This window comes from Rutidosis leptorrhynchoides, unplaced genomic scaffold (genome assembly GCF_046630445.1).
Source record: "Rutidosis leptorrhynchoides isolate AG116_Rl617_1_P2 unplaced genomic scaffold, CSIRO_AGI_Rlap_v1 contig521, whole genome shotgun sequence".
NCBI classification, from domain to species: domain Eukaryota; kingdom Viridiplantae; phylum Streptophyta; class Magnoliopsida; order Asterales; family Asteraceae; genus Rutidosis; species Rutidosis leptorrhynchoides.
In genome coordinates, this window is record NW_027266748.1 from 38,271 (window position 1) to 62,778 (window position 24,508).

Consider the following 24,508-nt stretch of genomic DNA (forward strand, 5'->3'; position numbering starts at 1 on the left):
ACTCGAGTTTTAGTGTTTACCTTTGCATATTTTTCAAAGTAAGAGTGAGAAAGAAGATCATACAAACAGATCAATTAGGTCCGATAAAGGATTTCTTGGCTCTCACGAAAACATTAAAAGAAACCAATCCTCAAAAAGCCATTTTTGTTGCCGAACAGGATTTCACCTTTTCCGACCTCCAGACACTAGAGAAGCTCTTTCAGTCTATGACAATCGACCAGTTTGTACCTATGATTAACGATCACTAGACGAAAACACAAGGTTTTCTGATACAAAAGCACCTAGAAACTCGAAGCTTTGTAATATGTTTGTAGACTAGTATTATTGGGGATTAAACATGCTTTTCAAGGAATTGAGGATCAACTGATTCACTTGCTCAGGAAATTGCTCTTGAACAAAATGTGTTCCTTCAGGCAAATGTATGATTTCCAAGTTAGGAACCAACTCTTTCACCTTTCCGCCTGTTATATAGTCTTCCATTACTGGGAATTTCAAGACGTAATCTTTTCCACCCATTATTAGTAGTGCCCCAACTTTAACTATTGGATCTGTTATCAATATTCCATATTCTTCATTGATCGCCCTACAAAACAAAAGCATATGCAAATTCGACTCACTAAAAATTACTTCCTGCACTTCATCAACTTTTCAAAATCCCCAAATCATTGGTCCATGAGATAAAAATGTGTGCTTTCCATCTATCTGTTAACAACGAGCTAGCCAGATCAAAACTTGTTCAATTACCTGTATGGCATTTGCAATGCAGTTTCAAATCCAGATTTCTCGTATGACGGCCCATAGGCGTCGAGATCTTCCTCCATAAACCAAGTAGGAAGAGGGGTTTCTAAGTCCACCAAGTCCATGATCTCCTGATTTTCTGAGGCTATAGGTATTTCACTCCTGGAAACGAGAATGTACACATTTCTTACTACCGTCTTTGCATCAAATCGGCCAAAAAACTATATTAGATTTAATCCATAATATGCACTAATCATCAAGTCAATGAACGTACCTGCAATCGCGATATGTAGAAACCTTCTGGGAGGTGCATTCTGTACTTTGAAGGACGAAGAGGAGTGTATTCCCAATGTTATGACTGCAGAGACCCTCTTTGGGTGGAGAAGGGCAAAAGGTAAGCTGGTCTAACACCGAAATCTTTTGCCACAAGAAAAACCTGCACATCGGAAAGCAAAAAAGATCAAAATGGACTCAAAATTTACCCAAACCCTCCTATTTCAATCACAAATTCATAAACTATTTACAAATATCTACACCTACACTACCAACAGTACAACCTGCTTTCTAGCACACTAGGACTTTTGAACTGAAATTTAAAATAAGAAGACCAAACCATGCATTTATTCATTATACAGGGGCGAGTTAGTCTAATTTCGATATTCACCTTGGGGATGCCGAGACAATCTAGGAGGGCGAGAAGATCGGAAACGATGTCGGAAAATGAAGTTTTTTGAGGTTGACGTGGCTTTTCCGATAAGCCGTAGCCTCTATAGTCAGGTGCAATCGCACGGAATCCAGCCTTGGCTGGCGCCACCATCTGATAACGCCACGAATACCATATCTCCGGGAACCAATGTAAGAACACCACCACCACATTAGTCCCTGAAAAAGAAAAACAACCGCCGGAAAAGAAATTGTTCAACCAATAATTTAAAAAATTAATAACTCATAAATTAGAATTCAATTAAATCCGATTCCGACCCGAACCATTCTCAGCTACATGAAGTTTAAGTCCGTTGACGGCGATGAACTTGTGTAGTGTGATCTGGGTATTAATGATTTCGGATTAAGCAATTTGATTATCATTAAATTTTGGGTTTTGGGAGCTGTCTAGCTTTCTGTAATGTAAATACTATTTTAAATTCTGAAGATAGAACAAAGGGAAGAAATATGTTGTGTGTATAGAGATTCAACAAGCCTACAAGTCTCTACAGTTTCAACAAGGCTACAAATCGCTACAGTTTCAACAAGCCTAAAACTCCCTACGTTTTCAACAAGCCTACAACTCCCTACAGTTTTCAACAAGCCAACAACTCCCTACAGTTTTCAACAAGCCAACAACTCTCTACAGTTTCAACAAGCCTACAACTCGCTACAGTTTCAACAAGCCTACAAGTCGCGATTGTTTCAACAAGCTTACAACTCTAAAACCTTTTAAACAAGTCTACAAGTCCACATGATCTTAAACAAACCAACAGCTCGGGAAGCTTTGGGAGATTCATAAACAAGCCTACAACCCAATTCAACCCTCCATGGCCATTTTAGGATGCATCTAAAAATACAAAACAACATGTATTGTTATACAGAGTAAGTATAATTTTAGGTACAATTTCATAATTCTAAGTAAAATTATTGCCTGGCATGTTAGGACGACACATTTCGCTATATAGTTTGTTCCTTTTGTCATGAAGGCAAGTTTTGACTGATATTAGTGTAAAAGGAGCAAGTACTTAATGTAAGGACTATGTACTCGAAACAGAGAACATTGAAGACGATATGGCTCCGAATGTTGAAAATAAGGACCAAACACATTCTTGTTCATTATCGTTTCCTTTACAAAGACATGATTGCTCTTTCTAAACCAAAGAAGAAGTAGAAAAATATATATAGTTTAGATCTCTATATTATTAGGTTACAATGTATTTCTCCAAAAAAAAATACAACAACAACCGGCCTCAATTTTACCGAGTGGTGTATCAATTACAATTAGCTTCTTCCTTCATTTTGCATTAGTCTTTCAGCATCTCCCAATTGAACCTCACTTGTTGCCAATCCTCCATTTCCTTGGAAGAGCATTTCAATTTGTTCCAAAGACTTCCCTTTAGTTTCAGGAATACATAAATGAACAAAAACAACAGAAAGAACCGAAAATACAGAAAACAAAAAGAAAGTCCCTCCCACTGTAATTGCTCGAGACACCGACAAAAACGACATTGTAACCAATCCTCTAGAGACCCTATTCCCAATGGCTCCGAGACCAGACGCTTGAGCTCGAAGCCGTAGAGGGAATATTTCAGAAGATAAAACCCAACAGACAGGACCGATTCCTATTGAGAAGAAGGCTACACTTCCACAAACTGATACAATTGCAATGGCAATCCCAAGGTTTCCGTCTCCAATAAATGTAAGACTAATGCTTAAAATAAATAAGCAGAGAGTCATTCCGATTGTACTTACCAAGTGTAGAGGCTTTCGTCCCAGTTTGTCGATGAGGAATATCGCGACGAGGATAAACATTGTTTTCGAGAATCCGACAGCCACTGTCGTTGCGAGAAGTTGAGTTTTGTCGTGGATTCTGGCTTCTTTAAAAATAGTTGGACCATAGTAAACAGTTGCATCTATACCTGAAACTTGTTGTACACACTGAATTCCACAACCGGCAATCAGCATTTGTCGAACACCTGGAGAAGGATTCAACATTTCTTTCCAAACAGCTTTCTGCTTCGTCGACAGATTTCCAGAGCCAGCAGCCAATTGAATCTCAGCTAATTTATTCTCTACTTCAGTTTCATTCTTGCTTATTCTCGAAAGTACTAGTTTCGCTTCGTCAATCCTGTTCTTCATCACAAGCCACCTTGGAGATTCCGGAATCACAAACAAGGAAAACCCTCCAACTATAATGTACAGGCAATCCTGAAAAGACATAATTCGAAACGTATCCTAGAAGTATCCCGAAATATATAAAGATCTCAGGAAATGAAGTTAAGGATCCTCTCGCGACGGATGGCGAGATTCGGTTATATTTACAGGAGCAATCATAACACCAAATCATATTCCTACACCAGCCAATATCCTGCCGAGCATTAAAACCTCGTAAGACGGAGCGAAAGACATTATCGCCCCACCAAACTGGAAAACTATGGCGGCAAAGGCTATTGTCCATTTTCTGCCAATAGCATCCGATGCCTTCCCGCCAGCTAAGCTACCAAGAAGTGAAACTATGCTTAAAATTCCGACAAGAACTTCTACCTGAACTTCACTTATGTTTAGATCTTCTTGAATGAATAGAATTGCTCCACTCATTACTTCGACATCTACCAAATGGTAAAAAGAAAATTGTCGGGTGAAAGCTGATTATCATGTACTCCCTCCGTACATAAATAAATGACATCCATTTTTTTGATTTCTAGATAAATCCATTTTTCAATAAACCAAAAAAGTGAACGTGTCATTTATTCGTGGTAGGAGGGAGTACCATATTGTATTCTGGTCATTTCTGGTTGCTGTACTAGTAAATTGTAGCAAAATTATCAATCTTGGTTTAGGTGAACAATTCAAGCAATTCTATTTTGACCAATGCATCTATTAAAAAGCTTTAGCAGATCAAGAACACAACTTTAATGGCTCCCTAATTATAAAACAAATTCCTATAACGAATTCATCAGAATAGACGGATCAAAAGCACATTATTCCGTATCCTAGGATGACCGAGTTGAGTGAGGCGAAAACGGAATTGTTTGTGTTGATAGGATTATCGACATGAGCTAACACGGTATCTTCTTCTTCCATTGTCGGATCAAGGTCCATGTCCATATCTCCTATACCTTTTCCCATTTTCTTGGAACCACATTTTTTGATTTCTCATTTTCTTTAATTCTATAGATCCGTCCAACGAATAGGCCAAAAGACTTGTATATATCATTTTCTCGGTATTATGGGAGGAAGAGGAATCTAACAGAAATAAGAATACAAAAAATTCATTCACGTTGACCGTAGAAAATGTTTTTTCAGTTTTTACCGTTGATGAATAAAATGACATATTTATCCTCTGTGAGAAAGATTACCAAGGGACAAAAATGTCATTACAGCGTAAGAAATCTTACAAAACGAGTTATTGGAGTGGAAATAGTAGTATGAATATTGGCACGTGTGAAAGGTAATGTACACGTGCGAAAAACGCCCTAATATAAATCTCCTGATTTGCACTTCACCGTCATATTCTCTCTCTCTCGCACTTCGGCCGGAAATTCACAAACAAAGATGACAGCAGAGATTGCTACGCCGGCGCAACAAAACGGCGGCGCCGTCGCCGCCAACGGAGATCTCAAATCTTCCGGGACCAAGAAGACTCGAGAGATCGAACGCCGCCGTCGTAGGCGGAAGCAGAAAAAGAACAAGGCGGCATCTCAGCCACCTAGGGATTCAACTGATAAAGACAGCGACGCCGAAGCAGATGAGGATGAAAGCTCCGCCAACACTGATAACGGGCAGGTATTGCTTAGTTGTTTTCTTTTTGATTTTTGGTTGTGCTCTACAACAACTGTTTTTTTATGCTTAATGAACTAAGAAGAGCTCATATTACGTAGGTAGCTGAGCAGGTTGAAGTGGAGTATGTTCCGGAAAAGCCAGAACTCGAGGATGGTTTCGATAATGAGTTTAGGAAGATTTTTGAGAAATTTAATTTTGTTGAAACTGCTGGTTCTGAGGTAAGCACAGAAGAATTGATACTTGCTGCTAACAATTCTTTTCTGTTATGTAGAAGAATATGTCTGATCTTGTGTTTACTATATCCTTTTAGGAAGCTGATAAAAAGAACGAGTCTGCGCCAGATGCAGAAGCAAAGAAGAAAGCAAACTCGGATTCAGACGAAGAAGAGCAGGAGAACAAACAAAGGAGAATGGCGTGTCAAACAAGAAGAAAAAGGTTTGCTGTTCTGTTTAATGATTGTTAACATGATTATGTTTATAGTGGTACTCGTTATAATATGTCCTTGGGTTTTGTTTGTGTTTCCAGCTTCAACGAAGAATGAAGATTGCAGAGCTGAAACAGATTTGCATGAGGCCTGATGTTGTTGAGGTATGGAATTTTAAAAACTACCGTCTAGCTTGATTAATTTAGTTTCTCCTTCGTGATGTGCTACATGTTTGATTCTGTTCATTTTTGCACATGACCGGTGAGCCTTAGAGCTAAGGTTTCATGTGTCATCGGAAATTATATGTTATAGCTTATAGGTGCTTCTTGCGTGTCTAGCATTGCATAGAAGATTATGGAATTAAAGTAAAACATAATTTGTTTAATCATTTTCATATCATGAGAGGATTAGCTTCTCTCAAGCTGTTCATATATGTTCGTTTATGCAGTCTCAAACTATTATAAAATTAACATCCTAAAAATGTTGAACTAGAAAAACAGATATACTTGAACTTCAATATTCTGTCATTGTGCAAGTGCTGGGGGATATAATCAGGATGGTATTCTTATATTGATGATTCAGTATTTGTATCTGAGTGTTTAAATAGTATGCATCAACTGTTATTCATTGCATTATAGTTACTTATTCATTCTTTAAAATTAATTTCAGGTATGGGATGCAACTTCTGCTGATCCCAAGTTGCTGGTGTACTTGAAGTCTTACAGGAAACACTGTTCCTGTACCAAGGCACTGGTGCCAGAAAAGGAAATATTTGCAGGTCAGCGAACCTTGGAAAATATGAGATATGTGGGTAAAATCATTGGATGCATGACTGTTTATATGATAAATAAGAAGGGTATAGGGAATAGGGTGGGGTAAGATCACATCCATAAGGTTTCTCTTATATGTATATATCTGGTTCTTTGCAGGGAGCTGCTGTGGCAACCATGGATCCTGGACTTGTATGTGTTTGGCAAATGGGTCCATTGGACGACCTTCCTTAAATGCATTTTCTAGTTGGGGGCGGGAATGTAGATTTAACATGTGCTTTGGTGGTCTTTTCTTTTAATTTAGTAAATGCCTCTGCATCAATTTTCTAGTTGGGGGTGGAATGTAGATTTTACATGGTGCTTTTGGTGGTCTTTTCTTTTATTAATTTAGTAAATGCCTCTGCATCTTAGTCTTTGGGGTTATTTTTCACTTTCAAAGTGCTGTTTATTCTGCTATGAATTTTAAGAGATCTTGTCCATTGTGCTTAATGTTTGGGCTTGATGCTTCTAGTTTTATGATACTTATTTGTGCACATGATCAAGCATTACGACACGAATTTTTTACTTGTATCTCATCAATTTGGGATTTGTTCGCAGGGTAAACGTGGTATTGAGAAACAACCTTTTCAGTTACCTGATTTTATTGCTGCAACAGGAATTGAGAAAATCAGACAGGTAATTTCTACTTTGTGCGCTCATCATTGTTATACTAGCAGACTTTGCCTTGAGGTTTTCATGATTTTTGGTTTAACTGTCCTAAACATTCATAATATGACTACTATATGAAGTTGATTTCTAGTTGGCTACAATAAATTTTTTGGTTCAATTACCAAAGCTAGAAAAAGGTTTTGAGTGAGTTGTATAATACATCTTTTCTTGTTGCAGGCCTATATTGAAAAGGAGGACGGTAAGAAGCTAAAACAAAAACAACGTGAGCGGATGCAGCCAAAGATGGGCAAAATGGACATCGACTATCAGGTATCTCATCTTTCTGGTTTTTTCATATGTCTTTGACTTGACTTTTCTTTGTGAAATGTCAGTTTATTGTAAACTTCTGCTGAGCCCTTATAATCTGATTACGGTGTTTGTTTCTTTCAGGTTCTCCATGATGCTTTTTTTAAGTACCAGACAAAGCCAAAGCTAACTAGTCATGGGGAGCTGTATCATGAAGGAAAGGAGTTTGAGGTACACTCTTTTGTTTCTACTTTTTGCGTGTCAAATTCTGTATATTCCCTAGATGGTTGTAGACCCAGGTTAACTCAGAGTGCTGTGTTCCTGCAAATGACACATTTTCTTCTGCTGCCTACAGGTAAAGCTGAGGGAGATGAAACCAGGGAACTCTATCACATGAACTAAAAGAAGCTCTTGGTATGCCAGAGGGCGCTCCTCCTCCTTGGCTCATCAACATGCAGGTTTGGATTTGCTTTACTTTTTTTTTCTTGGTGCTTATCTACTTGTTTGTTTTGTTTCTATATCTTGTAATATATTTTATCTTTCAGAGATATGGTCCTCCTCCATCATACCCACATTTGAAAATTCAGGGTCTAAATGCTCCTATTCACCTGGAGCCAGCTTTGGTTATCATCCTGGTGGCTGGGGCAAGCCTCCTGTCGATGAAGTGAGTTGCTCTTTCTGATTACTTTTTCAAAGAAAGTTTCTGTTGTTTGGGTTTCTTTTTGCTGGCACCCTTAGAATCTGACCATCTGGTTTTCGTCTTTGTAGTATGGGCGTCCTTTATATGGAGATGTTTTTGGTGTCCATGTGACAGAACAGCCTAACTATGAGGTATGTCTCGTCGTCATTAATTGTTGCATTAATAGTAAGTCTCGCTTAATTGGGTTTTGGGCTACTCCATGAGGTAGCTCTCCCACAATACACCCTGTCTTGGGTGGCCAAAAATGAATTTTAAACAGGGGATGACCCCCTCTGGGTTTTTAAGGTCTGAGTATGACTTGATTTCAAAATTTGGTGGATATTAGTGAAAGGAACAGTGAACTACGGTCTTATGATTATTTTTAAAAAAAACAAATCGATGTTTTTATTTATTACACTATCTTATATATCTTATTTTTTTCCCACCCATCAATGCAGGAGGAACCAGTTGATAAGAGCAAACATTGGGGTGATTTGGAGGAAGAGGAAGAAGAAGAGGAGGAGGAAGAAGAAGAGGATCAAGAAATTGAGGAAGAGGAGTTGGAAGATGGCATTCAGTCTGTTGATAGCCTTTCGACGTATGATTTTTCTTTTCCCGAACTCGAGATTGTCCTGTGTAATTGTTGTCCTTTTGTACACGTGGCTTTACACAATTTAATATCTTTTTGTAAAATTTGTGCAGAACTCCCACTGGAGTTGAGACGCCAGATGTTATTGATCTTCGCAAGCAGCAGAGGAAGGAGCCCGATAGGCCTCTTTATCAAGTGAGTCCTAATAAATGTTACTTGTCTGAAAAGACATTTCACTATTTTTATGTTAATGCCATGTTTTACTGACAGATCCGTTTCTATCTCTAGGTACTTGAAGAAAGAGAGGAGAAGATTGCTCCTGGGACTTTACTCGGAACAACACACACATATGTGGTCGGAACTGGTACCCAAGACAAATCAGGAGCTAAGAGGGTAATAAGAAAACAAATGCCTTCTTTTATCCGTCAAACTTTCATTATGATATATAGAAAACTCTCCTTTTATCACATTGAATTGAACTTATGATTCATTTGTTGTTTGTTTGGCAGGTTGATCTACTCAAAGGTCAAAAATCAGACAGAGTCGATGTTACCCTACTGCCCGAAGAATTGGACCTTATGGACAATGTCTTGCCTGCCAAGTAAGCTGAACTCTTCCCATTCCAAAAATGATTGTAATGTTTTCTCGTCAATTTGCAAGTGATTTGATTTTACTGGCTTTACAGGTACGAGGAAGCTAGGGAAGAGGAGAAGTTACGGAATCAAAAGGAAGATTTCAGTGACATGGTTGCTGAGGTAAATTTATTTTTATATTTCCCAGTTCCCTTACCAAGTCTAAATTGAGTTGTTGCGTTGCTAACTTTTACGTTCTCATGTTTAATCGTTGCAGAATGAGAAGAAGAGAAAGCGTAAGCAGCACGACAAAGACGGGAGAAGGAAAAAGGATTTCAAGTTTTAAGAAGCTTTTTTTTCTTTTTTTGTTATGTTGTATTTCGGATGAAAGAAATGTTTCTAGAGTAGAAAAAAGCTCTATTCATGTCAGTCTGTCTAACTCCTCAATATAAGAGTATTTTGTATTAAGAAGGCATATATACTATCACATGCCTTAATTAGTTATGAGTTGGATATTAAGAAAAACTTGTCTCTTTTGCACCTGTTTGTCTAATTTTATTCCAAGATTTGAGAATCAATTTCGGTTTAGCTGAATTTTATCGAAAAGCCGTACTATCTAGTATCCTGAATGTGAAAAAACCTATTACTGAACCTGTTAATTAATACTCCTTCAATCTTGAAATATACGATGTTTTAGATTTTTAGGTTCGTATATATGTATTTTTACTAAATAAATATGTGTATAAATGAACTTAAAAGTTTACAACATCAACATTACGTATTTATCATGTACTATCGTAAAGCCTCTGGGATGCTAGGATACCCATAATTCCTAACTTTGAAATGCATTTGTTCATATCAAAATCCTAAATCTAGTTCCATCCGTTTCCCTTTTTGGCTCTTCGATATCCAAAATCTATGCAAATTCACTCGATAAAAACCTTCACCAACACAACACGACATTTAGCTGCCATTCAATTCTTGGACCCTTTAGAATCATAGCCTACGGCGCATGTCACATTGAATTTCCGTTTTCCACACGTACACTTGCTATGATTCTTTCAAGTCATTTCCAATTTAACATAAAAAAAAAAAAGTAAAAAATTCATATTCCAATTTCGATTTTCTAAGCCTTAGTAGGTACATTTTTTCCTTAAAATGAGTTAAATATGATATGTATTAACAATTGTCAACAAAGCCGACTTAGCTCAGTGGTAGAGCGCGTGACTTTTAATCCCGTGGTCGTGGGTTCGATCCCCACAGTCGGCGTTATTTTTCGTTTTAATCGTTAATTTTTCTTTTTTATTTATATGCTTCATGCCTCTTCGAATTTTATCTCCTGTTGTTCTTCTTCTTCCAGTTTTCCTCGTCCCCTACGTGTACGTATCTAATATCTTAACTTCTCAAACTCATGGATATCTCGAACAAAATAACGATCAAAATCTATTTCGCACGTGAATTTTGAAAAGTTATGGATAAATAGAATTAGATATATATATATATATATATGTATATATAAAAATCTAATTCACTGAATTCAAATCACATAGAGAAATAGATTGAGGAATTAAGCTCTTTTATGTAGTCATTTTAAAAAAAAATGTGGGAATTTCACATTTTAATTAACAAGATTAGATTATACCATAATTGGGGTGGCTGCTAGGTCACAATCAAAACTTGTTTTTGTTCATGTATTGTGAAACATAACATGACTGACTGACTAGTGATATAATTATATATATAAAGGGTATTGCGTAACATTTTGAAGTCCTATACATTGGTGGTCCATATTTGTATATTCCTCCTATTTATAGTTCATTTCTAAGGAACTTGTGTCTTTTCATTCATGGCCGGTGACTACTAATTTGACACAAATTTAATTTGATGGACTCTTATCTACCATGCATCAATCTATCATCACACCGCCATGATTTCATTTTTGAATACCGTTTCACACTTATAAAATTGTGAATACCAACAAATAATTTATGTACCAAGTTGGAATTGATGTTATAGATTATTAGAAGATGATGTTATGTGCTAATTTATACAAACAAATTAGAGTTTGTATGTAATGGGAAGTGAATTGTTCCATTAAGCCATTAAAAAAAAGCTTGACTTACATGTATTTTTCATAGGTATCTTACATATTTTGTATTAAATGATTATATAATTGATTATATTTTTTTTTGACTATTATCTTAAAAATAAAAAAATACAAATCATTTTATGTAAGAAAAAACATGTAAAGTACTTATGGAAATGTACCTAAATTTTTTTCAAAAAAAATCGACCAAAGTCATAAATCATTCATTCATAACGTGCAAACGGCCAAATTCTTCGGGAACAAGGGCAGTTCACTCAATGCAAAGCAAGTAATTTATTAAGGGAAAAATTAGCTTATCTTCATGAAATTGATTTTGAGACATGAGGACTAAGAGATTAAGAAGATAACCAAGTGATTATATCATTTAACCTAGTTTTAAATTCGATTTGGATCGGATGAACATAAAAAATTCTCTATTGCTCTTCAAGATTGCTAATGAATTTCCCTTTTTGATCTTAAAATAAAATAAAATAAAATTGCATGATTGTACTCTAGTTTTCTTGAGGAGAATGAAAACCTAGGGCTAGATAGAGACCCATCAAAATAAAACAAACACAAAGTATGCCTACACTTGCATGGAATATACATAGCCCCAACTCTATTAATGTATGTTATCACATTCACATGTTCTAAGACCCACCTAAGAACATTATTAATCTCTACAGACAGTGAAAAAAAAAATAAATTGCGATCATACGTTCCATCAGTAATTACTTTCCAACGATAAGTTTTCGAGATTGATTTGAAGGATAAAAAAGTAGAATTCAAGATATTTTATACTTATAAAATAAAAATAAAATAATTTATCTATATCTTAATGAAAGAATGAATTAATTATTTGCATAGCGTAGAAGTAAATAACGTAAGTTTGAATTAATGTCAATTTCTTGATTACCAGAATTTATAATATGACTTGTGTCGTTTTTCATATGTAGAGCTTTACTTAATATATATAATGAACTAAAAACTATGATGTTATAATGATCATGTTACATGTAGTTATTATTGCATGAACATGTTTTTTCCCTTTACTTTACAACCCATATGAAGCACTAACAACGGCTCTGATTTTTCCACGTGTCACCAGCTCACATTTACCTTCAAGGTTAAGTAATTAATATTCTTCCTTGGGCATCACTTTTTCTATATAACTGAATTCTCTCAAGGCATAGAGAGAAATTGGAACATCAAAATTTCATAATCTAAATATAATTTCATTTTCATCAAAACTATATGTTCTTAGTGGTTGGATTTGTGTTTGAAGATTATATATATATGAGATGGGATTGAGTGCAAAACAAGTTTCCGATTCCGATGATCAAACCCTAGGTCCGATGAAGGAATCAGCAGAAGGATTGATAAAGTGTCCAAGATGTGAATCAAGTAATACAAAGTTTTGTTATTACAACAATTATAACAAATCTCAGCCAAGACACTTTTGCAGGAATTGTAAGAGACATTGGACTAAAGGTGGAACCCTCCGGAATGTTCCTCTCGGTGGCCGGAAAAACAAACGGCCGAGACAAAGACAGAGTCGGAGACATACTTTTGTAGATGATCATCAAAAGAAAATGATTAGTACTTCTGATCTCTATGACGATCCAACGGCTGGTATTCTTCCATCATCATCCTCATCCTTGCAAGTGTGCCCCCCAAATTTTATGGATTGTGATCAAATTGGTCCTTCAACTCTTAATCCAAGCTTATTATTTCCATTTACATTCTCAGATTCATCAACCTCTTTTCAGAACTCAATTAGTAGCAGTGTTTATGATTATAATTACTACAATGGTGGTGGAGAGACCATAATGCCCTCGTCAAGTAGCAGCATTACATTTACACCACCAAGTATAATTACTGATGGTACTATTGGCCAGTACATGGAAAATTACTGGAATTGGGATGATTTGGAAAATCTCATCTCGTCGTCAACCGATCTCAATACTCCGTGGGAAGAAGACGAAGAAGAAGAAGATCCTGATGACGATGTCAAGTAAATTTGCCTACCAGCATACATAGGTCTCTCGTAATTAATCAATTAATTAGTTAGTTATCATGAGTGTAATTAGAACTTGATTATGTGATATTGTGGAGTCATTGAAGCTGTATTGTTTTTAGTTTCAGCTGCATGGCTAATGAGAAATGAATGAAGGTGTCCCATTGATTGAGTACACTGATCTCTCTATTTCTATTTTTTCAGTATGTTAAATCCACGAGCATGGTTAAATCGATCAATTATATAGTGTAGGAATTCATAGTAGAGCAGAAACAATGACTGGAGGTTTTACGTTTTTAACAAAATATTGTCATAAAAAGATGATGTAAACAATTGAGGATCGATATTTGTCAATTGTCATCCAATTGCTATCAACAACCCTACAAGTCTAATACTTGTTTAAAGCTCTCAACAAGCCTGCAACTCGCTTAAATCTCTTAAGAAGCCCGCAACTCGCTAAAATCGATCAACAAGAGTACAACAGGCTAAAAGTTCTGAACAAGCCTACAACTAGATAAAAAATCTCAACAGTCAACAAGCCTACAACTCGGTATGAATTCTTATTATGCCTACAACTCGATAAAAGCTCCTAACAAGTCAACAACTCGCTAAAAATATCTCAGAAAGCCTACAACTCCCTTAGAGCTCTCAACAAACCTACAACTGGCTAAAAGAGCTAACAACTCGCTCAAATCACTCAACAAGCCTACAACTCGGTAAAAACTCTTAATAAGCCTAGAACTCAAACAATTGAAAGAAAAAACAAATAACATAACATTATATTATTCAGAACTTACTAATGAAGCTGTATTGTTTTTAGTTTCAGCTTGCATGGCTCATGTAATGAATGAAGGTATCCCATTAATTGACCTCTCAATTTTCTATTTTTTCAGTTTGTTAAATCCACGAGCACGATTAAATCGATCAGTTATATAATGTAAGGACTAAATTGTTAAAATCTAAAGTGCAGATTTTGAGCGTCGTTTATTATTTGTTTTCCCGAAAGGCGCGGAGCTCAAATCCTGCCTTAGTTCATTTTTGACAAATGGACCCCTAAACTCTGAAATGAAACAATGCAATCCACATTAAATCGATCAATTATAAAACTTAGGGACCAAAATGTAGGAATTCAAAGTAGATCATAATTTGAAAGATTTGATTGATGTCTGACAACTTTTAATCTGTATATTTTGCAACGTGTCATGACAATTCAAAGCATTTAACATTTTGATTAGAAAGATCAAAAGTTGTGTGCAATGTTCTCAGGAGACAGAAACAGAATCTTGAATGACCTTCCATAAGGTGCTGAGGTCCAATGAGAGGAATGAGCGATCATAGACGTCGTAGGCCCAACCTTTGGATGCTCAGTTACGAAAAATATATACGGCTGCTCGTCAACTGTCTAAACTGATCCCCTGTCCTCACCACAATCTTGCATTCCTAATCTAATATCAAGGTCTCAATCACTACTCCGATAATCGGCTTCCATGTCATCATTCCTTGTATTTCGTACATCTTATAAAGCCTCATGTTCACTATTCCATGCCATGTCTACTAGGATCAGCCCTTCAAAGGATTCCAAAAGATACAATTGGCGGCTGTCAATCTCTAGATTATGTTCTAGGATATGTTGCTCTTGGAGATGAATCATTTTGTGCTCAATATAGGAGCCATCAAACCTCATAATCATTCCGTAATTTCCATTAACACTAGCTGTGTAGAGCAGACCATTATAACAGCACATGTCGATGATTGGAGGAATAGGCAGCGGCTCTTCGGCGATTTCGATTGCCCCCTCTAGTTTTTTCCAGAAACTGTCCACCATGTAGAAGATGGTGGACGATGGCGTTAGGGCTGCAATCATGTTGTTGTCTCCTAAAGCTTTTTCATTACTCCATAACCATGTAGAAGACATTAGAAGTTTGGGTGAGGGCTACCCTTTAGTCTTCCGAGACAATAATCCTTGAGGCTATCAACTTATGGCTAAGATATTTGTAGCTTTGGTTATAAGATATTTGTAACTTTGGTTTATTGACCCTCAATTTGTAAGTCTTCACAATTACCTTAAGTACATAGATCCCACATTGTGCTAGCTTTTTGGTTCACTTAGGTCCATAGACCTTCATCACAATCATTTCAAACTTTATTTGTATGATCTTCGCTTCTATGTCGATGCATGGGGAATTTAAATTTTATAATATCACAAATTTCGTAAACAAATATCTCTCGACTTTTTTTTACAACAAAGGATATAGCACTAGTGATTACTTGTGGTGCACGACAATGTTATTCATTTCTTCCTCCCCAAGTTATACCATGATCATCAAATTGTCATAGATTTTGAAAGCAATATTAGGGATATGATGAAATATTCTTTAATATATGAAAAAAAAAAAAAAAAAAAAGGAAGTCGGTGAACTTGACCACTCTAGGAAATTGTTCCATTCTAGTTGGCATTGTTAATGGAGTTGGAGTTGTAATTCATCTCATCTAGCTATCTATCTTCTATAAATATTCCCACAATAATCATGTTGTTTATTGGTGAGATTATAGTCTTTGCAGTGTTGATCACTTGCATGCTAACGCTTTTAGACAATATAAAGACCCGTAAAGAGATTATTGAAAATTTTACAACAGTCATGAGCGTACTTATGTATGCATCACCGTTGTCCGTAATGGTGATTAAGTCTAAACAAATATATAATTATATCCACTTATGGCAATTGTCAAATTAATAACACTTTGTATGTATAGTTTACTATAAACATAAAAAAGGTATAGTTTATTAAGAATGACATTTGCCTTCTGCTATTTGATCACAACTTCTTGAAAGTTATTTTGTGACCAATCTTATATATATGTTAAGTGCCACATCGATATTCATTAAAAAAAGTGCCACATCGACAATATAAGTATGAACAACGCAATCATCAAAGATTATATTATAAGCTTAGAAGTGTTAAGAATCAATGTAACAACAAATGAGCTGATCGAAATGTAGCTCAATGTTAAAGTGTTTCCTTCCTTGATAGTTTGAGAGGTCATGGATCCGACTCATAAGGGTGCGGATTTTGGGCGGATATATTTGTATTAGATATATAAAAGAAATGTAACAACAAATGACAGTTTAATCATATATATGTAAGGGATAAGCAATCAATAATCTCCTTATACATGCTAGAATACTATCTTAAAATTTGTCGGATACCTCTAAAGTCTCTCGTCTTAGAACGAAATTCAGGAACTGAATTGATCTAGTTCTAGAGTTGACCCATCCTAATACCAGAGTCTTTGTTGAGAAGCTGATCGTTTGCCTTAGAATAGCTGACATAGTAGAGCTCCGACACAATTCCAGACAAGACTACGAATGCAGCACCAGCTCCAAATACACCCTTCCTTAACTCCGAGCATGTTAATGGCTTACTTAAGTTGTCATTTAAGTAGTCTCTGTATTTTGTATGGTACGCATTTTGTACTGAACCAGCAAACAAGCACACCTCTGCAGTTCAAGAAGAATACCCTACAAATGCCATTCATTGCGAAAAATGATTAGAAAACTGAAACCGTCTCAAAATACTAGCCGATTTTGACATACAAATTGTGTAGGAAAATTGATAACTATTTTGAAATGGAGGTAATAATAAACATATACATACCAGGAGGTTATGAATAGAACGATTGCACAAGCCCTAGAACGGCTAGGCCTCAAAGCCTTCCCACAACAAAGGCATCGGCTTGCTAACATAATCAAGAGTTGACTAAGCAAAAGGAACAGAAACGAACCAGCTCCCAATCCTGAAGATATGTCTGAATCATAAACACAATAGCTATAGTCTTGTGCTTTGGTTATTGTTGCCTGTCCCAAAAAAAAAAAACACAAAACTGTCTCCATTAGAAATTCTTCCATCTACTACTACCTCCGTCAGAAAAACGACACTTAATTAGGGACGAAGTATCCACAGAATCAATCCAAAACTTTTTTTAATATTAGAAAATCTATTCTATTTATATATAGTTAATTGGTCAGCAAATACAAATCCAAATATGAAAAATCCAAAGAAATACATAACTAAATAAAGCAATTTACAGCTAAAAAACATGTTTTGAACGAGAGGTTTGAAATGTAGGGAAATTACTGACCGTTGATCGTCTCTGTTCAGCAGCAATAGCAAGAGAGAAAGCAATAAGATCAAGCACAAAGACAACTATAAGTAACAATGTTGAAGCCATCTTCAATCTTGATCTCTTCTCTTCTGTTCTGCTCTGTGTGAGAATCTATATTATTAACTATGTTCTTAGTTAATGGTCAAAAGTCAATAAGTCATGCTTAGTTTTAATTTTATTTATACGTCTCGAAGAAGGTAACTTTTATTTTAATAAAACAACCTTTACATACTTTAGCGTCAAAAAAATTAACATAAAACAACCCACTTTATTTTTTCTTAATCCATATGTTATAACGGAAAGATTTTTTGTTGAATTATATTATGCATGAAATTATATTTTACTAACTATAATTTATCTTTTTAGTAAAGAAGGAGAAAATTTTATATATAAATTAAGGAAGAAAATATATTATTCTAACTTAAGAAAAAAGTAAGAAAAAAAACTACGTATATAATAATTTTTTCATTGACTTGATTTTTAATACCATTTTTTTTGAAACAAATAGGAAAAAGGGTTATTTGAAATTTTTACTTTTATAAAGGTAAAGGGAAGTGGGTGTTGAGTCACACAAAAAGCTACTTAACATAATGTGAAACTTATGTCTTAACAAGCTGTAAAACTCTACACATTCAAATTAAAGTGAAACGCACTTTGAGTTTTGGGCCTTGAATGTATGGTAATGGGCCTTTTTATTGGGCTAAACTGAAAGCCCTCTTCTTAGTCTTCTATACTATCTAAACAAAAGTCCATCACAAGATTGGGACCAGAAACACATCCTTTTGGCTGCAAATCGACTCGCAACTCGACTCTTATTTAATTTATACTCTCTCAATCTCTAAATATATATATATTTTTTAGATTTTTCATGTGTAATTTAGATTTATATATTCCATTTCATTCGTTTTTTTTTTTTTTTTGGTCAATATCTTTAAACCATGCATTGAAACATAAAGAGAGTAATAATTTTATAGTTTCCACTTTCTCGAGTAATTTATATGTTTAATTGGATATACTTATGGGTAGTCTCATAAGCACAACTTGCGACGTTCGAGAGTAGTTATCCGGTTAGGTATAATGATAGATTAAGAGTTTGAGATGGTGGATTAGGTAGTATACTCTCATACTAAAATAATACATTACTCAACTTAATATACTAAATTAATCAGCAGTGGTTGTGATCATTGGTTTCTTACAAACTGCCTCGCCGTTTATAAATTGCCAATTGCAATATTATATTTATCCTCATCGATAAAAACAACATATATGCAAATTACAATATAAATATAGTATATCCTATACATAATTACAAGAGAAGATTAGATTAGATTAGATATAATAAGATGTAAAATGTGTTAGGTTAAGGTTAACTAATTAATAAAATAGAAGAGATAATTATTCACCGGTTCTTCATTTCCATGTGATCATGACCTAGTTTCTAAACTCTCTCTCTCTTTTTTTTTTGATGTTAAGTTTCTAAGCATAGAATGGTAGCTAAAACTTAGTTTAAATAAATTAAAAAGTAACTTGAAAGAATGTCTTATATATACTGATCATATATATCATTATATAAAGAAAATATATTTATCCCAATTACTCTAACAGATGACATCCATGGCTACTCCGACGATCAACCGGCAACCGATTACGGCGTTCAAAATTAACCCCACCGCCGCTTCCCCCTCCTCTTTACTCTTCCATCATAAACTTTCCATATGTAGAAAACACAAAAACCCTAGTATGATATCTATAGTGTTATCTTGTAAGTCAACAAATAATGAGCAAAACCCTAGCAAAGACACACACAAGTTTGACCGGAGAAACATCCTCTTAGGTCTTGGAGGCCTTTGTGGGGCCAACTTAACCTCCGATACCTTTTCATTGGCCAAACCGATCTCGGCACCGGAAGTCACCAATTGTGGCAAAGCAGATTTGCCTTCAAATGCCAAGCAAACAAACTGTTGTCCACCACCAAATAAGAAGATAACTGACTTCAAGCTTTCTGATAATCTTATGTCCGGCCGATTACGCGTCCGACCAGCTGCTCATTTAGTTGACAATGATTACATGTCCAAGTACTCTAAGGCCATAGAGTTGATGAAAGCTTTGCCTGAAGATGATCCTAGAAGTTTCAATCAACAAGCTAACATTCATTGTGCTTATTGTGATGGAGCTTATCATCAATTAGGGTTTCCAAGCCTTGAGCTCCAAGTTCATAACTCTTGGCTTTTCTTTCCTTTTCATAGATATTACCTACATTTCTATGAGAAAATATTAGGTAAACTTATTGATGACCCTACTTTTGCTTTGCCATTTTGGAACTGGGATTCTCCTAAAGGAATGCAAATGCCTAGCCTTTTCACAAACCCTAAATCGTCACTCTATGATTCTCTCCGAAATGCGAACCATCAACCTCCAACATTAGTTGATCTTGATTATAATGGAAATGAACCCACCCAAAAAGGTCAAGATCAATTGTCTAGTAATCTTAACATAATGTATAGGCAAATGGTGTCTAATGGTAAGAGTGCAAGTCTATTCTTGGGAAACCCTTATCGTTCAGGCGAAGAACCCGATCCTGGCCCCGGTTCATTCGAAAACATTCCACATGGTTCGGTTCACATTTGGTGTGGCGATAAAAGGCAGCCGAATCTTGAAAACATGGGGAATTTATATTCGGCGGGAAGAGATCCGATATTCTTTGCTCATCACTCGAATGTTGATCGAATGTGGACGATTTGGAAAACATTAGGAGGCACAAATAGAAAAGATTTCACCGATCCTGATTGGCTCGAAGCAGGATTTATCTTCTACGATGAAAATGCCAATCTTGTCCGAGTCAAGGTAAAAGATTGTCTAGACACGACAAAACTCGGATATGTTTACCAAGATGTTGATATACCATGGCTTAACTCTCAACCAAAACCGAAAAGATTGTTCAAAAACATGGCCAAGAAAGTAGCAAAGCATTCAGGTGTTGCACAAGCAGCCGAGATTAAAATCAATAAGAAGTTTCCTTTTGTCTTGAACAAAGTGCTGAGCGTTGAAGTTTCGCGGCCAAAGAAGAAAAGAAGCAAAAAGGAGAAAGAAGAGGAAGAGGAATTGTTGGTGATAAAAGACATTCAGTTTGAGAGAGATGTGGCCGTCAAGTTTGATGTGTATGTGAATGATGATGAGGAATCGTTGAGTGGGCCCGATAAGAGCGAGTTTGCAGGGAGCTTTGTGAATGTGCCTCACAAGCATAAGCATGGGAAGAAGATGAAGACTTGTTTAAAACTTGGCTTGACTGATCTCTTACAGGATTTGGAAGCTGAAGATGATGATACTCTATTGGTAACTTTGGTTCCAAGGTATGGGAAAGGTCTTGTTACCGTTGGTGGCATCAAGATCGACTTTGTTCGAGATTAAAAATATTACTGTTGGATTCAAAATCCTCAAGTTATTGATTTCTTAGCATAGTTTTCTTTTAAAAAAAAAAATCTTGTTTGGAGTTGAGGTTCAATTAATCCAATTGCAATCATCCTAATTTACAGTTGATGTCATCAAGTAACATTATCTCTCTTTTGTTAGAAAAGTAAACAATGACAGAAATAGAACTTTTAGGAACCTTTCCACAATTGATCTAAACCTAAAGGGTAGAAATATAGCATTCATCCAATCTATGTAGTTGGCCTTCCATGGTGTTGAACCAAAAGAATCAGAAGACAAGTGATGTGTTGTTCAAAAAGGAGACATTTTTTTTTTTCTTTCTGAATGTTTTGATTTACAAATTAATCACCAAAGTCCCAAAACTCTTATATAAAGAACAATTCCAAGAAGTATATAATATGTGTATGCCATTGACAACTATACATATTCAGCTTATTAAAAAAAAAAAAAAAAATTATTACAAGCCACAAAACAATAATATGAATAAGAATAAGAAATCAATATAGGTTGAAACTGTAATTTCTGTTCATCTTTGAATACTGAACTTTAAAGCCTTGCCCTTGATGCATGTTACCTAACTCTGCTGGTCTTCATAGAGCTTTTGCTTTCTGACGATGCTCCTTTCTTGGATGGTACGCCACCAGATCCCATAGATGCCGTTCTTTCTGCAATTCTCCTCTGCCGTTCAATTGCTATTTCTTCCATCTTTTTCCGCATTTCCTCTTCCTGCAAATAATCAAAAGATTCGTGTTTCATTACTAAGAAATGAAAACATGGCAAAAGTAAGTACATAAAAGTAGAGACTAAGAATACTCACCAACTCCAGTTTGCTCTTGTGAATAGCAGGTCTACTCGAAACTGACGGTTTCCTGCTTCTATTCTCAAAGTTATCGCTCTTCCTTACGGATCCACGTGAAACTTTTGGTTTGACTTCTTTTCTAGGAAGTTCACAACTCTTGGTGACTGAAGGAAGCTTCTTATCTGTATTGCTATTGGTTTCAACATCGGGGATTTTTTTGTTCACTTCTGTGAGTGACATATCAATCCCACTATAGTCCATGGACCAAGACATATTTCCCGAGTTATCTATGGAATTCCTTTCAAGTACCATATAAAGGTCATCTGGCTCACAGACATTTTGTTTATTATCTGACGAAACATTTTCTGTGTGGGAAGCTGGAGTTTGATCCACAATCATGCTTATGTCTGTTTTCCATTGAGAATCGCTCAGACGGTCGTCAGCCGGTGATCGGGCCTGGACCATGATGGAATCGTCGAAAAAAGTTTCTTTTCGAGTCTTCTCAGTCCGGTATCCCTCTGATGCCAAAATGCTGTCAGTACTGTCAAAGAGGTTTTTCTCGGTGGCCGCATCTCCATTGAATGCTTTCCCACAGTCATTGGAAATAAAGGAATCGTCTCCCCTTCTCGTCCTGATAATGGATGATTCAGAAGCACGAGCATAGGAAACTCCCCTAACTTCACTTTCAGAATCTTGCGATCTTCCCAATAGTAACGAATCATCTACACTTCTCTTCAAAACTGGTGGAACAATCTCCCCATTTTCAAAATCTACCAGCTTAGCCCTGTCTTCATATCCATTCCTCTGGTTTATTACTAAGGGGTCACCTGAAAGTGACACTTTTTTTGGAATTTTCTCCGATTCCAGAAATTGATTATCCCCAATATCGATGGACTGCAATGTGCTCGCTGCCCCATTAACAGTTACATCTCCTTCTCTCATTAGAAGGTTCTGAAAATCATCCCAAGTCTCATTTCTTTTCTCTCCCCAGATTGATCGGCAATGCCAATATCACCATCATTTGAACCATTTTCAGCAGTGTGGCCGTTTTCTGATCCTTTTTTCTTAGAGTAACTCGACTTTGATTTGCGAGATTTACTCAATGATTCAACAACATCACCGACACGCTGTTTAAGGACATCTTCATCGTCGAAATCATCCTCAGAAGAATTTTCTTCAGAAACTCCCTTTGCTTCTCCATTTCTCCCATTCGGAGTAATGTAGTTGATATTACGGATGACCACAGTTCTGGAGGATTTCTTCTTGTATTTTTTCCTCTCAGAGTTCTCTGATGGAGAGTGTTTTCTTTCTTTATCTACATAAGAATTTGAACCACTTTCAGTGTCCGAGTCATCACTATCAGTCTGTTTGTCCTCTCCTGAATCTTCATCTTTTTTATTAAAGAATTTTTCTCTTTTTCTTGAAGATGACATTTGAGGCCACTGCATGTTGCTAAGGTAGGGAGGAGGAATAGCTTGTATCGGAGAGAACATATACCCTGGGTACGGAGGCATTTGTTGAATTTGGCCTTGGGCATTGTACATGTAATGAGGCAACTGATTTGGCCATGGCATTGGTATTTGGACGTTTGGTATGCTGTCTGATGCAGGCAAGTTTCCATCTACATACATATTTGCCACATCAGTGAATCTAGTTGAATATCTAAAAAGTTTCAACACACACACACACAGACAAATATGTGTATCTATTCGTTATACCTTTTTGACTAGTAGTGTCCGGTTCTTTTGCATCGGCAGAACCATTCAGTGCACTTTTGAAAACATTTAACATCGTATTCTGATCAGTGGCACCAGTTGGATTTGGAAGTACAATTCCAGATGCCTCCACCGCTGCTAATTCTTCCATCCACAGACGATCAGTGTACTTTTTCCGGCATAATTCCTTAAATTTCACGCATGCTTCCCTGAATATGATCAATGGTAAGAGACTAGCCAGGTTTTAAATTTTATATATAATATTAAGCTTCATATCATCACATACCCTAGCCTTGAAGCTTTAAATGCATCTGCAAAGGAAATTAGATCGTCTATGTTATCTATACCAAATCCAGCTACAAAACCACGAGCATATGCCATTGCTTGTTCTCTACGGAGCAAGGCCTTTCGAGATTCCAAAAGGCGTTGAAGTTGAACCCTTGTAATAAAAATAATAATAATAAGTATACTACTAGTAAAAATGTGTGCATTGACGCCTTGAAAAAATTTAGCTCGTATTACTTTGAAGTTTCTTCTTCTGATATAGGAGAATCCGTTGACTTCGTTTTGGTGCCATTGGAAATAGTTCCTTTTCCTGATAAACATATTTGTCAGTAGATCATATTAAACTTTCTCGTGTAATAAGTGTCTAGCTGATAAGAAATCAAAGCCTTTCAAAAAAAAGTTACCCAAAGAAAGTTAAGTATCAAGTGTATCTTATACCTTCCTCTGTTTCTACAGCTACATTTTTGTTTGTAGGTTGGACTGAGCTATCAATTTGAAAAATTTCTCTTTCCAAACTGACAAATCTCTCAAGAATGGCCGGTGTGCTAACAAAACGAACAAATCTGTTCCAATTGTTTTACAAAAGTAAGCATAAGTAAACAAAAGCAAAAATAGAAACTTATAGACATTAAAGGCAAATACTAGGTCCTTGCAAACTTATAATTAACCGTCTCATTTGGGCTACACCGCACGATTCAATAATGCCAATCTCACATCAATTCTAAATCAAATAAACCAATGTCAATTGTCAATATGCCAGCAAGTCCACCATGACTACCATTTGTGCAAGATTAAATGA

General features: G+C 36.0%; 4 protein-coding genes, 1 non-coding gene and 3 pseudogenes across 5 annotated transcripts; 4 read left to right on the forward strand and 4 right to left on the reverse strand.

Annotated features, from left to right (window-relative positions):
- Nucleotides 1-321: 321 nt before the first annotated feature.
- LOC139884223 (epoxide hydrolase 2-like) lies at nucleotides 322-2,560 on the reverse strand (annotated as a pseudogene).
- Nucleotides 2,561-2,724: 164 nt separating this feature from the next.
- Nucleotides 2,725-4,041, reverse strand: LOC139884224 (probable polyol transporter 4; annotated as a pseudogene).
- Nucleotides 4,042-4,998: 957 nt separating this feature from the next.
- LOC139884228 (uncharacterized) lies at nucleotides 4,999-9,560 on the forward strand. Its single transcript, XM_071868292.1, is given in 21 exon segments — nucleotides 4,999-5,229; nucleotides 5,325-5,444; nucleotides 5,537-5,618; nucleotides 5,621-5,661; nucleotides 5,752-5,814; nucleotides 6,320-6,376; nucleotides 6,378-6,428; nucleotides 7,018-7,095; nucleotides 7,306-7,398; nucleotides 7,519-7,605; nucleotides 7,730-7,753; nucleotides 7,755-7,832; nucleotides 7,920-7,980; nucleotides 7,983-8,038; nucleotides 8,143-8,205; nucleotides 8,512-8,651; nucleotides 8,756-8,837; nucleotides 8,931-9,035; nucleotides 9,152-9,243; nucleotides 9,328-9,397; nucleotides 9,492-9,560. Coding segments are annotated over 21 exon segments (1,743 nt in total).
- Nucleotides 9,561-10,411: 851 nt separating this feature from the next.
- Nucleotides 10,412-10,483, forward strand: TRNAK-UUU (transfer RNA lysine (anticodon UUU)). The gene has a single exon. It is a non-coding gene; the product is annotated as a tRNA-Lys (tRNA).
- A 2,118-nt stretch (nucleotides 10,484-12,601) lies between these two features.
- Nucleotides 12,602-13,318, forward strand: LOC139884225 (uncharacterized). The gene has a single exon (XM_071868289.1). The coding sequence runs from the start codon at nucleotides 12,602-12,604 to the stop codon at nucleotides 13,316-13,318; it is 717 nt and encodes a 238-aa protein (XP_071724390.1).
- Nucleotides 13,319-16,577: 3,259 nt separating this feature from the next.
- LOC139884217 (uncharacterized) lies at nucleotides 16,578-17,547 on the reverse strand (annotated as a pseudogene).
- Nucleotides 17,548-19,086: 1,539 nt separating this feature from the next.
- On the forward strand, nucleotides 19,087-20,889 carry LOC139884226 (polyphenol oxidase, chloroplastic-like). Its single transcript, XM_071868290.1, has one exon. The coding sequence runs from the start codon at nucleotides 19,087-19,089 to the stop codon at nucleotides 20,887-20,889; it is 1,803 nt and encodes a 600-aa protein (XP_071724391.1).
- Nucleotides 20,890-21,337: 448 nt separating this feature from the next.
- LOC139884227 (COP1-interacting protein 7-like) lies at nucleotides 21,338-24,272 on the reverse strand (the record flags this gene model as incomplete). The annotated part of the gene is made up of 8 exons (XM_071868291.1): nucleotides 21,338-21,341; nucleotides 21,485-21,636; nucleotides 21,728-22,641; nucleotides 22,725-23,330; nucleotides 23,428-23,633; nucleotides 23,711-23,863; nucleotides 23,947-24,019; nucleotides 24,148-24,272. Coding segments are annotated over 8 exons (2,233 nt in total), but the record flags the coding sequence as incomplete, so codon positions are not given.
- Between the last annotated feature and the right edge of the window lie 236 nt (nucleotides 24,273-24,508).